At 47.8% G+C, this 11,998-nt stretch overlaps 1 protein-coding gene across 1 annotated transcript; it reads left to right on the top strand.

Moving 5' to 3' along the window:
* The first annotated feature begins 250 nt into the window (after nucleotides 1–250).
* On the top strand, nucleotides 251–11,772 carry LOC135537214 (mothers against decapentaplegic homolog 3-like). Its single transcript, XM_064963404.1, has 4 exons — nucleotides 251–377; nucleotides 8,288–8,500; nucleotides 10,689–10,826; nucleotides 11,071–11,772. Exons 1-4 carry the CDS (start codon nucleotides 305–307, stop codon nucleotides 11,217–11,219), a joined length of 573 nt encoding a protein of 190 aa, XP_064819476.1. The 5' UTR covers nucleotides 251–304; the 3' UTR covers nucleotides 11,220–11,772.
* Nucleotides 11,773–11,998: the final 226 nt, after the last annotated feature.

Below are 11,998 nucleotides of genomic sequence, written 5' to 3'. Positions count from 1 at the left end.
GAGTAGAACCAACTCAGTCAATACATTCAGCCTGTCGGGAGTAGAACCAACTCAGTCAGTACATTCAGCCTGTTTTCTACTGGGTTCCCCTTCCCTTCCCTGAATAAAAGCATTGTCCGAGAGCGCAATGACAAAGGGCTTTGTTAATATGCATATGTGGAGCAGTGTCGGGGCCTTTGGGACATGTTATTAGAAGGGAACCTACCAACCAATCATTGTTTACTCTATTGGCTGTGGTTTACGTGTTCCAGAGACTCCTCCACCTGGCTATCTCAGTGAAGATGGGGAGACCAGTGATCACCTGATGAACCACAGCATGGACACCAGTTCACCCAACCTGTCACCAAACCCAGTGTCTCCAACACACAGCAATTTAGGTAAGCATTGGGACTGGGTATGACCATGGACCTCACAATACAATATTATCACCATACTTAGGTGCCGAGGCTGTATGTATCACCATTCAATACTGCAATTCCCAACATATCGCTCTCCAAATGTCTGCAGAGATGAGAGGGCAGGAGAATTATTTTTGTTTGTTGGTGTAGTTACCTTGAACAAAAAATAAATACAAAAATTGCTATTTGGTTGTGTGTTTGGGGATGTTTATTTGTGAGATTTAGACACAATGTGTGTGTGTGTCTGTGCTAACTAGTGGACAAGCGTTGCACCGCAGCCCTCCCTCGGGAAGCCAGTCCACTGCTCCGTATTGTAACAGAGGAAACCCGGTCTGAGCCCAGAGCTGTGGCCAACTCAGTCAGCCCACACTGACATCAATGATAATATCCTGTTTATTAAATCACTGTTTCTGGCCCAGCTACTATAGAAAAAAAACAAATAGACTGGACCTTCACATGGGCCCAGGCAGTTCACTGTACTTCAAATACACTGGGCCTTCACATGGGCCCAGGCAGTTCACTGTACTTCAAATAGACTGGACCTTCATGGGCCCAGACAGTTCACTATACTTCAAATAGACAGGGCCTTCACATGGGCCCAGACAGTTCACTGCTTCAAATAGACTGGGCCTTCACATGGGCCCAGACAGTTCACTGTACTTCAAATAGACTGGGCGCCACATGGGCCGTGAACCAGTTCACTGTACTTCAAAGGTAAATGTTGGAAGTAGTTAGAAGGAAAAGTAAAAATAAATCTTTGCTGTTCTGAGAACTGTGCAAGCGTTTGCTGAATGTTTTGGTTCCGAACCCTGTAATTTGCCGTTGTCTCCGCGTGAGGACCGAGGGAACTGGCAGACTTTGTCCTGTTTATTTTTCTCCCTCTTTTTCCATATTCCATCTTTATATCCTCTACTTCCCTGGCTCTGCTGTTCTCTCTCTTCAGTCTCCCTCTGTCTTTATATCCTCTACTTCCCTGGCTCTGCTGTTCTCTCTTCTTCAGTCTCCCTCTGTCTTTATGTCCTCTACTTCCCTGGCTCTGCTGTTCTCTCTCTTCAGTCTCCCTCTGTCTTTATATCCTCTACTTCCCTGGCTCTGCTGTTCTCTCTCTTCAGTCTCCCTCTGTCTTTATATCCTCTACTTCCCTGGCTCTGCTGTTCTCTCTCTTCAGTCTCCCTCTGTCTTTATATCCTCTACTTCCCTGGCTCTGCTGTTCTCTCTCTCTTCAGTCTCCCTCTGTCTTTATATCCTCTACTTCCCTGGCTCTGCTGTTCTCTCTCTTCAGTCTCCCTCTGGTTCTTTGCGTTCTCTTCATCTGTCTTTATATCCTCTACTTCCCTGGCTCTGCTGTTCTCTCTCTCTTCAGTCTCCCTCTGTCTTTATGTCCCTCTACTTCCCTGGCTCTGCTGTTCTCTCTCTTCAGTCTCCCTCTGTCTTATATCCTCTACTTCCTGGCTCTGCTGTTCTCTCTCTTCAGTCTCCTCTGTCTTTATATCCTCTACTTCCCTGGCTCTGCTGTTCTCTCTTCAGTCTCCCTCTGTCTTTATGTCCTCTACTTCCCTGGCTCTGCTGTTCTCTCTCTTCAGTCTCCCTCTGTCTTTATATCCTCTACTTCCCTGGCTCTGCTGTTCTCTCTCTTCATGATCTCCCTCTGTCTTTATGTCCTCTACTTCCCTGGCTCTGCTGTTCTCTCTCTTCAGTCTCCCTCTGTCTTTATGTCCTCTACTACTCCCTGGCTCTGCTGTTCTCTCTCTTCAGTCTCCCTCTGTCTTTATGTCCTCTACTTCCCTGGCTCTGCTGTTCTCTCTCTTCAGTCTCCCTCTGTCTTTATGTCCTCTACTTCCCTGGCTCTGCTGTTCTCTCTCTTCAGTCTCCCTCTGTCTTTATGTCCTCTACTTCCCTGGCTCTGCTGTTCTCTCTCTTCAGTCTCCCTCTGTCTTTATGTCCTCTACTTCCCTGGCTCTGCTGTTCTCTCTCTTCAGTCTCCCTCTGTCTTTATATCCTCTACTTCCCTGGCTCTGCTGTTCTCTCTCTTCAGTCTCCCTCTGTCTTTATATCCTCTACTTCCCTGGCTCTGCTGTTCTCTCTCTTCAGTCTCCCTCTGTCTTTATATCCTCTACTTCCCTGGCTCTGCTGTTCTCTCTCTCTTCAGTCTCCTCTGTCTTTATGTCCTCTACTTCCTGGCTCTGCTGTTTCTCTCTCTTCAGTCTCCCTCTGTCTTTATATCCTCTACTTCCCTGGCTCTGCTGTTCTCTCTCTTCAGTCTCCCTCTGTCTTTATATCCTCTACTTCCCTGGCTCTGCTGTTCTCTCTCTTCAGTCTCCCTCTGTCTTTATATCCTCTACTTCCCTGGCTCTGCTGTTCCTCTCTCTTCAGTCTCCCTCTGTCTTTATGTCCTCTACTTCCCTGGCTCTGCTGTTCTCTCTCTTCAGTCTCCCTCTGTCTTTATATCCTCTACTTCCCTGGCTCTGCTGTTCTCTCTCTTCAGTCTCCCTCTGTCTTTATATCCTCTACTTCCCTGGCTCTGCTGTTCTCTCTCTTCAGTCTCCCTCTGTCTTTATATCCTCTACTTCCCTGGCTCTGCTGTTCTCTCTCTTCAGTCTCCCTCTGTCTTTATATCCTCTACTTCCCTGGCTCTGCTGTTCTCTCTCTTCAGTCTCCCTCTGTCTTTATATCCTCTACTTCCCTGGCTCTGCTGTTCTCTCTCTTCAGTCTCCCTCTGTCTTTATGTCCTCTACTTCCCTGGCTCTGCTGTTCTCTCTCTTCAGTCTCCCTCTGTCTTTATGTCCTCTACTTCCCTGGCTCTGCTGTTCTCTCTCTTCAGTCTCCCTCTGTCTTTATATCCTCTACTTCCCTGGCTCTGCTGTTCCTCTCTTCAGTCTCCCTCTGTCTTTATGTCCTCTACTTCCCTGGCTCTGCTGTTCTCTCTTCAGTCTCCCTCTGTCTTTATGTCCTCTACTTCCCTGGCTCTGCTGTTCTCTCTCTTCAGTCTCCCTCTGTCTTTATATCCTCTACTTCCCTGGCTCTGCTGTTCTCTCTCTTCAGTCTCCCTCTGTCTTTATATCCTCTACTTCCCTGGCTCTGCTGTTCTCTCTCTTCAGTCTCCCTCTGTCTTTATATCCTCTACTTCCCTGGCTCTGCTGTTCTCTCTCTTCAGTCTCCCTCTGTCTTTATATCCTCTACTTCCCTGGCTCTGCTGTTCTCTCTCTTCAGTCTCCCTCTGTCTTTATATCCTCTACTTCCCTGGCTCTGCTGTTCTCTCTCTTCAGTCTCCCTCTGTCTTTATATCCTCTACTTCCCTGGCTCTGCTGTTCTCTCTCTTCAGTCTCCCTCTGTCTTTATATCCTCTACTTCCCTGGCTCTGCTGTTCTCTCTCTTCAGTCTCCCTCTGTCTTTATGTCCTCTACTTCCCTGGCTCTGCTGTTCTCTCTCTTCAGTCTCCCTCTGTCTTTATATCCTCTACTTCCCTGGCTCTGCTGTTCTCTCTCTTCAGTCTCCCTCTGTCTTTATATCCTCTACTTCCCTGGCTCTGCTGTTCTCTCTCTTCAGTCTCCCTCTGTCTTTATATCCTCTACTTCCCTGGCTCTGCTGTTCTCTCTCTTCAGTCTCCCTCTGTCTTTATGTCCTCTACTTCCCTGGCTCTGCTGTTCTCTCTCTTCAGTCTCCCTCTGTCTTTATGTCCTCTACTTCCCTGGCTCTGCTGTTCTCTCTCTTCAGTCTCCCTCTGTCTTTATATCCTCTACTTCCCTGGCTCACTTCCCTGGCTCTGCTGTTCTCTCTCTTCAGTCTCCCTCTGTCTTTATATCCTCTACTTCCCTGGCTCTGCTGTTCTCTCTCTTCAGTCTCCCTCTGTCTTTATATCCTCTACTTCCCTGGCTCTGCTGTTCTCTCTCTTCAGTCTCCCTCTGTCTTTATATCCTCTACTTCCCTGGCTCTGCTGTTCTCTCTCTTCAGTCTCCCTCTGTCTTTATATCCTCTACTTCCCTGGCTCTGCTGTTCTCTCTCTTCAGTCTCCCTCTGTCTTTATATCCTCTACTTCCCTGGCTCTGCTGTTCTCTCTCTTCAGTCTCCCTCTGTCTTTATATCCTCTACTTCCCTGGCTCTGCTGTTCTCTCTCTTCAGTCTCCCTCTGTCTTTATATCCTCTACTTCCCTGGCTCTGCTGTTCTCTCTCTTCAGTCTCCCTCTGTCTTTATGTCCTCTACTTCCCTGGCTCTGCTGTTCTCTTCTTCAGTCTCCCTCTGTCTTTATATCCTCTACTTCCCTGGCTCTGCTGTTCTCTCTCTTCAGTCTCCCTCTGTCTTTATGTCCTCTACTTCCCTGGCTCTGCTGTTCTCTCTCTTCAGTCTCCCTCTGTCTTTATATCCTCTACTTCCCTGGCTCTGCTGTTTCTCTCTCTTCAGTCTCCCTCTGTCTTTATGTCCTCTACTTCCCTGGCTCTGCTGTTCTCTCTCTTCAGTCTCCCTCTGTCTTTATATCCTCTACTTCCCTGGCTCTGCTGTTCTCTCTCTTCAGTCTCCCTCTGTCTTTATATCCTCTACTTCCCTGGCTCTGCTGTTCTCTCTCTTCAGTCTCCCTCTGTCTTTATATCCTCTACTTCCCTGGCTCTGCTGTTCTCTCTCTTCAGTCTCCCTCTGTCTTTATATCCTCTACTTCCCTGGCTCTGCTGTTCTCTCTCTTCAGTCTCCCTCTGTCTTTATATCCTCTACTTCCCTGGCTCTGCTGTTCTCTCTCTTCAGTCTCCCTCTGTCTTTATATCCTCTACTTCCCTGGCTCTGCTGTTCTCTCTCTTCAGTCTCCCTCTGTCTTTATATCCTCTACTTCCCTGGCTCTGCTGTTCTCTCTCTTCAGTCTCCCTCTGTCTTTATATCCTCTACTTCCCTGGCTCTGCTGTTCTCTCTCTTCAGTCTCCCTCTGTCTTTATATCCTCTACTTCCCTGGCTCTGCTGTTCTCTCTCTTCAGTCTCCCTCTGTCTTTATATCCTCTACTTCCCTGGCTCTGCTGTTCTCTCTCTTCAGTCTCCCTCTGTCTTTATATCCTCTACTTCCCTGGCTCTGCTGTTCTCTCTCTTCAGTCTCCCTCTGTCTTTATATCCTCTACTTCCCTGGCTCTGCTGTTCTCTCTCTTCAGTCTCCCTCTGTCTTTATATCCTCTACTTCCCTGGCTCTGCTGTTCTCTCTCTTCAGTCTCCCTCTGTCTTTATATCCTCTACTTCCCTGGCTCTGCTGTTCTCTCTCTTCAGTCTCCCTCTGTCTTTATATCCTCTACTTCCCTGGCTCTGCTGTTCTCTCTCTTCAGTCTCCCTCTGTCTTTATATCCTCTACTTCCCTGGCTCTGCTGTTCTCTCTCTTCAGTCTCCCTCTGTCTTTATATCCTCTACTTCCCTGGCTCTGCTGTTCTCTCTCTTCAGTCTCCCTCTGTCTTTATATCCTCTACTTCCCTGGCTCTGCTGTTCTCTCTCTTCAGTCTCCCTCTGTCTTTATATCCTCTACTTCCCTGGCTCTGCTGTTCTCTCTCTTCAGTCTCCCTCTGTCTTTATATCCTCTACTTCCCTGGCTCTGCTGTTCTCTCTCTTCAGTCTCCCTCTGTCTTTATATCCTCTACTTCCCTGGCTCTGCTGTTCTCCTCTTCAGTCTCCCTCTGTCTTTATGTCCTCTACTTCCCTGGCTCTGCTGTTCTCTCTCTTCAGTCTCCCTCTGTCTTTATGTCCTCTACTTCCCTGGCTCTGCTGTTCTCTCTCTTCAGTCTCCCTCTGTCTTTATATCCTCTACTTCCCTGGCTCTGCTGTTCTCTCTCTTCAGTCTCCCTCTGTCTTTATATCCTCTACTTCCCTGGCTCTGCTGTTCTCTCTCTTCAGTCTCCCTCTGTCTTTATATCCTCTACTTCCCTGGCTCTGCTGTTCTCTCTCTTCAGTCTCCCTCTGTCTTTATATCCTCTACTTCCCTGGCTCTGCTGTTCTCTCTCTTCAGTCTCCCTCTGTCTTTATATCCTCTACTTCCCTGGCTCTGCTGTTCTCTCTCTTCAGTCTCCCTCTGTCTTTATATCCTCTACTTCCCTGGCTCTGCTGTTCTCTCTCTTCAGTCTCCCTCTGTCTTTATGTCCTCTACTTCCCTGGCTCTGCTGTTCTCTCTCTTCAGTCTCCCTCTGTCTTTATATCCTCTACTTCCCTGGCTCTGCTGTTCTCTCTCTTCAGTCTCCCTCTGTCTTTATATCCTCTACTTCCCTGGCTCTGCTGTTCTCTCTCTTCAGTCTCCCTCTGTCTTTATATCCTCTACTTCCCTGGCTCTGCTGTTCTCTTCTTCAGTCTCCCTCTGTCTTTATATCCTCTACTTCCCTGGCTCTGCTGTTCTCTCTCTTCAGTCTCCCTCTGTCTTTATATCCTCTACTTCCCTGGCTCTGCTGTTCTCTCTCTTCAGTCTCCCTCTGTCTTTATATCCTCTACTTCCCTGGCTCTGCTGTTCTCTCTCTTCAGTCTCCCTCTGTCTTTATATCCTCTACTTCCCTGGCTCTGCTGTTCTCTCTCTTCAGTCTCCTCTGTCTTTATATCCTCTACTTCCTGGCTCTGCTGTTCTCTCTCTTCAGTCTCCTCTGTCTTTATATCCTCTACTTCCCTGGCTCTGCTGTCTCTCTCTTCAGTCTCCCTCTGTCTTTATGTCCTCTACTTCCCTGGCTCTGCTGTTCTCTCTCTTCAGTCTCCCTCTGTCTTTATATCCTCTACTTCCCTGGCTCTGCTGTTCTCTCTCTTCAGTCTCCCTCTGTCTTTATATCCTCTACTTCCCTGGCTCTGCTGTTCTCTCTCTTCAGTCTCCCTCTGTCTTTATATCCTCTACTTCCCTGGCTCTGCTGTTCTCTCTTCAGTCTCCCTCTGTCTTTATATCCTCTACTTCCCTGGCTCTGCTGTTCTCTCTCTTCAGTCTCCCTCTGTCTTTATATCATCTACTTCCCTGGCTCTGCTGTTCTCTCTCTTCAGTCTCCCTCTGTCTTTATATCCTCTACTTCCCTGGCTCTGCTGTTCTCTCTCTTCAGTCTCCCTCTGTCTTTATATCCTCTACTTCCCTGGCTCTGCTGTTCTCTCTCTTCAGTCTCCCTCTGTCTTTATGTCCTCTACTTCCCTGGCTCTGCTGTTCTCTCTCTTCAGTCTCCCTCTGTCTTTATATCCTCTACTTCCTGGCTCTGCTGTTCTCTCTCTTCAGTCTCCCTCTGTCTTTATATCCTCTACTTCCCTGGCTCTGCTGTTCTCTCTCTTCAGTCTCCCTCTGTCTTTATGTCCTCTACTTCCCTGGCTCTGCTGTTCTCTCTTCAGTATCCATCTGTCTTTATATCCTCTACTTCCCTGGCTCTGCTGTTCTCTCTCTTCAGTCTCCATCTGTCTTTATATCCTCTACTTCCCTGGCTCTGCTGTTCTCTCTCTTCAGTCTCCCTCTGTCTTTATGTCCTCTACTTCCCTGGCTCTGCTGTTATCTCCCTCCATCTTTATCTCCTCTACTTCACTGGCTCTGCTGTTATCTCCCTCCATCTTTATATCTAGCTGTGTCTTTTCTCCTCACTTCTATCTTTATTTTCACATTGTACCCACCTCTCTGTCTCTCTGAGTCTCTGTCTCTCCGAGTCTCTGTCTCTCCTGAGTCTCTGTCTCTCGAGTCTCTGTCTCTCTGAGTCTCTGTCTCTCCGAGTCTCTGTCTCTCCGAGTCTCTGTCTCTCCGAGTCTCTGTCTCTCCGAGTCTCTGTCTCTCCCGAGTCTCTGTCTCTCCGAGTCTCTGTCTCTCCGAGTCTCTGTCTTTTACTCTGTAGTAGTCCCATATAGTTGATACTGGTAAAGGCTTTGTCCCAAGTAGGATGCTCAATAACTATCTAAATACAGTGTTTCCCCATGTCTCTCCTGTGTCTGTCAGACCTACAGCCTGTGATGTACTGTGAACCAGCCTTCTGGTGTTCCATCTCCTACTACGAGCTGAACCAGCGGGTGGGCGAGACCTTCCACGCCTCCCAGCCATCCCTCACCGTGGACGGCTTCACCGACCCCTCCAACTCCGAGCGCTTCTGCCTGGGCCTCCTGTCCAACGTCAACCGTAATGCCGCTGTGGAGCTGACACGCAGACACATCGGTACTGACGCTTTGAAAATAAACCTCTGACAAAATGACTGTTGGCCTGATGCTCGGTCGTTGACATGAGGGGAAAGTGAAATGTAACAGCAGTGTCAGATGGGATAACTCGTCTTAGGACGACCCCTACTTCTAACCTGAACCACCTGTACTGGCCACACATGGTAGCAACTTGAAACAGAATTGTGTTTACAAGGTCATTCACAACAGAGTACAGAGAAAGAGAGACGTTTTGTTAGCCTATACCTAAGTCGGAGGTGGGTCCAGGTCGGGTGGGGGTCCTTAGGTTGGGGTGGGGGCCTTAGGTCCAGGGGCGGGGCCTTAGGTCCAGGGGGGTGGGGCCTTAGTTCGAGGGGCGGGCAAATAGATAAACACCACGGGACGATTTTTGTCAGAGAGAATGGTCAAGGGGCCAGAACATAATTGTAATATTTTGTACACTGCTAAGCCCAAAATGAAATTGTATTTGAAAATAACAATCATTTCATCCCTTGATTACAGTGAGACACCATCACATATGTCCATTGTTTTGAGGGGGAAGGAATACATGGGAACAAGTTTCCTAAGTACAGTACTTTCTGAATGTATTCAGACATCTTGACTTTTTCCACATTTTGTTACGTTACAGGTTTATTCTAAAATGTATTCCGTTACACACAGTACCCCATAATGACCAGGCACTAACACGTTTTAGAAATGTTTGCAAATGTATTTGTTTTTTTATTTTTTATACGTTATTTACATAAGTATTCAGACCCTTTGCTATGAGACTCGAAATTGAACTCAGGGGTATCATTTCCATTGATCATCCTTGAGATGTTTCTACAACTGGATTCAAGTCCACCTTGTGGTAAATTCATTTGATTTGACATGATGTTTAAAGGCGCACACACCTGTCTATATAAGGTCCCACAGTTGACAGTGCATGTCAGGGCAAAAGCCAAGCCATGAGGCACAGATCTGGGGAAGGGTACCAAACAAATGGATACAGCATTGAAGGTCCCCAAGAACACAGTGGCCTTCATCATTCTTAAATGGAAGAAGTTTGGAACCGCCAAGACTCTTCCTAGAGCTGGCCGCCCGGCCAAACTGAGCAATTGGGGGAGAAGGGCCTTGGTCAAGGAGGTGACCAAGAACCCGATGGTCACTCTGACAGAGCTCCAGAGTTCCTCTGTGGAGATGGGACAACCTTCCAGAAGGACAACCATCTCTAAAACAATCCACCAATCAGGCCTTATGGTAGAATGGCCAGACAGAAGCCACTCCTCAGTAAAAGGCACATGACAGACCACTTGGAGTTTGCCTAAAGGCACCTAAAGACTCTGACCATGTTAAACAAGATTCTCTGGTCTGATGAAACCAAGGTTGAACTCTTTGGTCTGAATGCCAAGCATCAGGTCTGGAGGAAACATCCCTACGGTGAAGCATGGTGGTGGCAGCATCATGCTTTGGGGCTGTTTTTCAACGGCAGGGACTGGAAGACGAGTCAGGATCGAGGGAAAGATGAACAGAGCAAAGTACAGAGATCCTTGATTAAAACCTGCTCAGGATCTCAGACTGGGGAGAAGGTTCACTTTCCAACAGGACAACGACCCTAAGCACACAGCCAAGACAACGCAGGACTGGCTTCAGGACAAGTCTCAATGTCCTTACGTGGCCCAGCCAAGGCTGGACTTAAACCTGATCGAACATCTCTGGAGAGACCTGAAAATAGCTGCGCAGCGACGATCTTCATCCAACCTGACAGAGCTTGAGAGGATCTGCAGAGAAGAATGGGAGAAACTCCCCAAATACAGGTGTGCCAAGCTTGTAGCATCATACCCAAGAAGAATCGAGGCTGTAATCGCTGTCAAAGGTGCTTCAACAAAGTACTGAGTAAAGGGTCTGAATACTTATGTAAATGTGATATTTCAGTTTTCTATTTTTAATACATTTGCAAAAATGTAAAATAAATTTTGCTTTCTCATTATAGTGTGTAGATTGATGAGGGGGGGGGGCGATTTAATCCATTTTAGTAGAAGGCTGTAATGTAACAAAGTGTGAAAAGTCAAGGGGTCTGAATACCTTGCGAATGCACTGTATTTAGGTATACATCACATGTTCGTTGTCATCCGTGTTCAGAATTGGTGTGTGTGTACACGTCAGGGGTGGTTCTGGTTCTAGACGGATGGTTCTCTGTTTGTCTGCAGGCAGAGGGGTACGGTTGTACTATATTGGAGGAGAGGTGTTTGCAGAGTGCCTCAGCGACAGTGCCATCTTCGTCCAGAGTCCCAACTGTAACCAGCGTTACGGCTGGCACCCCGCCACGGTCTGCAAGATCCCCCCAGGTGAGAGCTGAGAAGGGTGTGTGTGTGTGTGTGTGTGTGTGTGGCAAAGAGAGCGAGACAAAAGATTGACACAAAGTAGGTTAATTTCCACAATGACTGTGGTTACTCACCAATGCACACACACATACATGCTCACACACATACATGCTCACACACACACGCTCACATACACACACACATACATGCTCACACACACCTCATTCATTGTGTCTTGACGGTAACGGTTTGCCGGACGGTTCCGTAGGCTGCAACCTGAAGATCTTTAACAACCAGGAGTTTGCTGCCCTGCTGGCCCAGTCGGTGAACCAGGGCTTCGAGGCGGTCTACCAGCTCACCAGGATGTGCACCATCCGCATGAGCTTCGTCAAGGGCTGGGGAGCAGAGTACAGGTAACACACAGTCCACAGCGACACGCTCTCATTAAGGTTTCATGTATTAAACAAGAGTCAACCCCTGTCGGTCGTTGATACCATGCTCCTACCTGATTAGCTGACGAGGTGATTCAGATGAGACGGTATAGGAATGGTGAAACTGTGGGATGGCTGAGGGGTGCAAGGTTAAATAACTATGTGGGATGGCTGAGGGGTGCAAGGTTAAATAACTATGTGGGATGGCTGAGGGGTGCAAGGTTAAATAACTATGTGGGATGGCTGAGTGGTGCAAGGTTAAATAACTATGTGGGATGGCTGAGGGGTGCAAGGTTAAATAACTATGTGGGATGGCTGAGGGGTGCACGGTTAAATAACTATGTGGGATGGCTGAGGGGTGCACGGTTAAATAACTATGTGGGATGGCTGAGGGGTGCAAGGTTAAATAACTATGTGGGATGGCTGAGGGGTGCAAGGTTAAATAACTATGTGGGATGGCTGAGGGGTGCAAGGTTAAATAACTATGTGGGATGGCTGAGGGGTGCAAGGTTAAATAACTATGTGGGATGGCTGAGGGGTGCAAGGTTAAATAACTATGTCTGATGGTAGCAGAGACAGTCTGGGATATTAAATAGAACACCCTGATAGGTTATTGTATACAGTGGCTCATGCAGGAGTCGGTCCTTACACACTAGGCTTATTTTTTTCAAGTCCTTGCTTCCCCCTCTGTATTCCTAGAACAATAAGCATGAATCCTATTGTAATCACAGCTACCCACCTCTCTTCTCCTCTTCTTCTCCTCCT

Source organism: Oncorhynchus masou, unplaced genomic scaffold (genome assembly GCF_036934945.1).
Source record: "Oncorhynchus masou masou isolate Uvic2021 unplaced genomic scaffold, UVic_Omas_1.1 unplaced_scaffold_7259, whole genome shotgun sequence".
Taxonomy (NCBI): domain Eukaryota; kingdom Metazoa; phylum Chordata; class Actinopteri; order Salmoniformes; family Salmonidae; genus Oncorhynchus; species Oncorhynchus masou.
Note: the sequence above shows the minus strand (reverse complement) of the source record. Positions and strands in the feature narration are given on the sequence as shown.

Bases quoted from the DNA above. Each gene is read 5' to 3' on its own strand.
- LOC135537214 (XM_064963404.1), top strand. From the start codon at position 305: ATGAACCACAGCATGGACACCAGTTCACCCAACCTGTCACCAAACCCA. The intron at 378-8,287 runs GTAAGCATTGGG...TGTGTCTGTCAG, and splicing joins TCCAACACACAGCAATTTAG to ACCTACAGCCTGTGATGTAC. The intron at 8,501-10,688 runs GTACTGACGCTT...GTTTGTCTGCAG, and splicing joins GCTGACACGCAGACACATCG to GCAGAGGGGTACGGTTGTAC.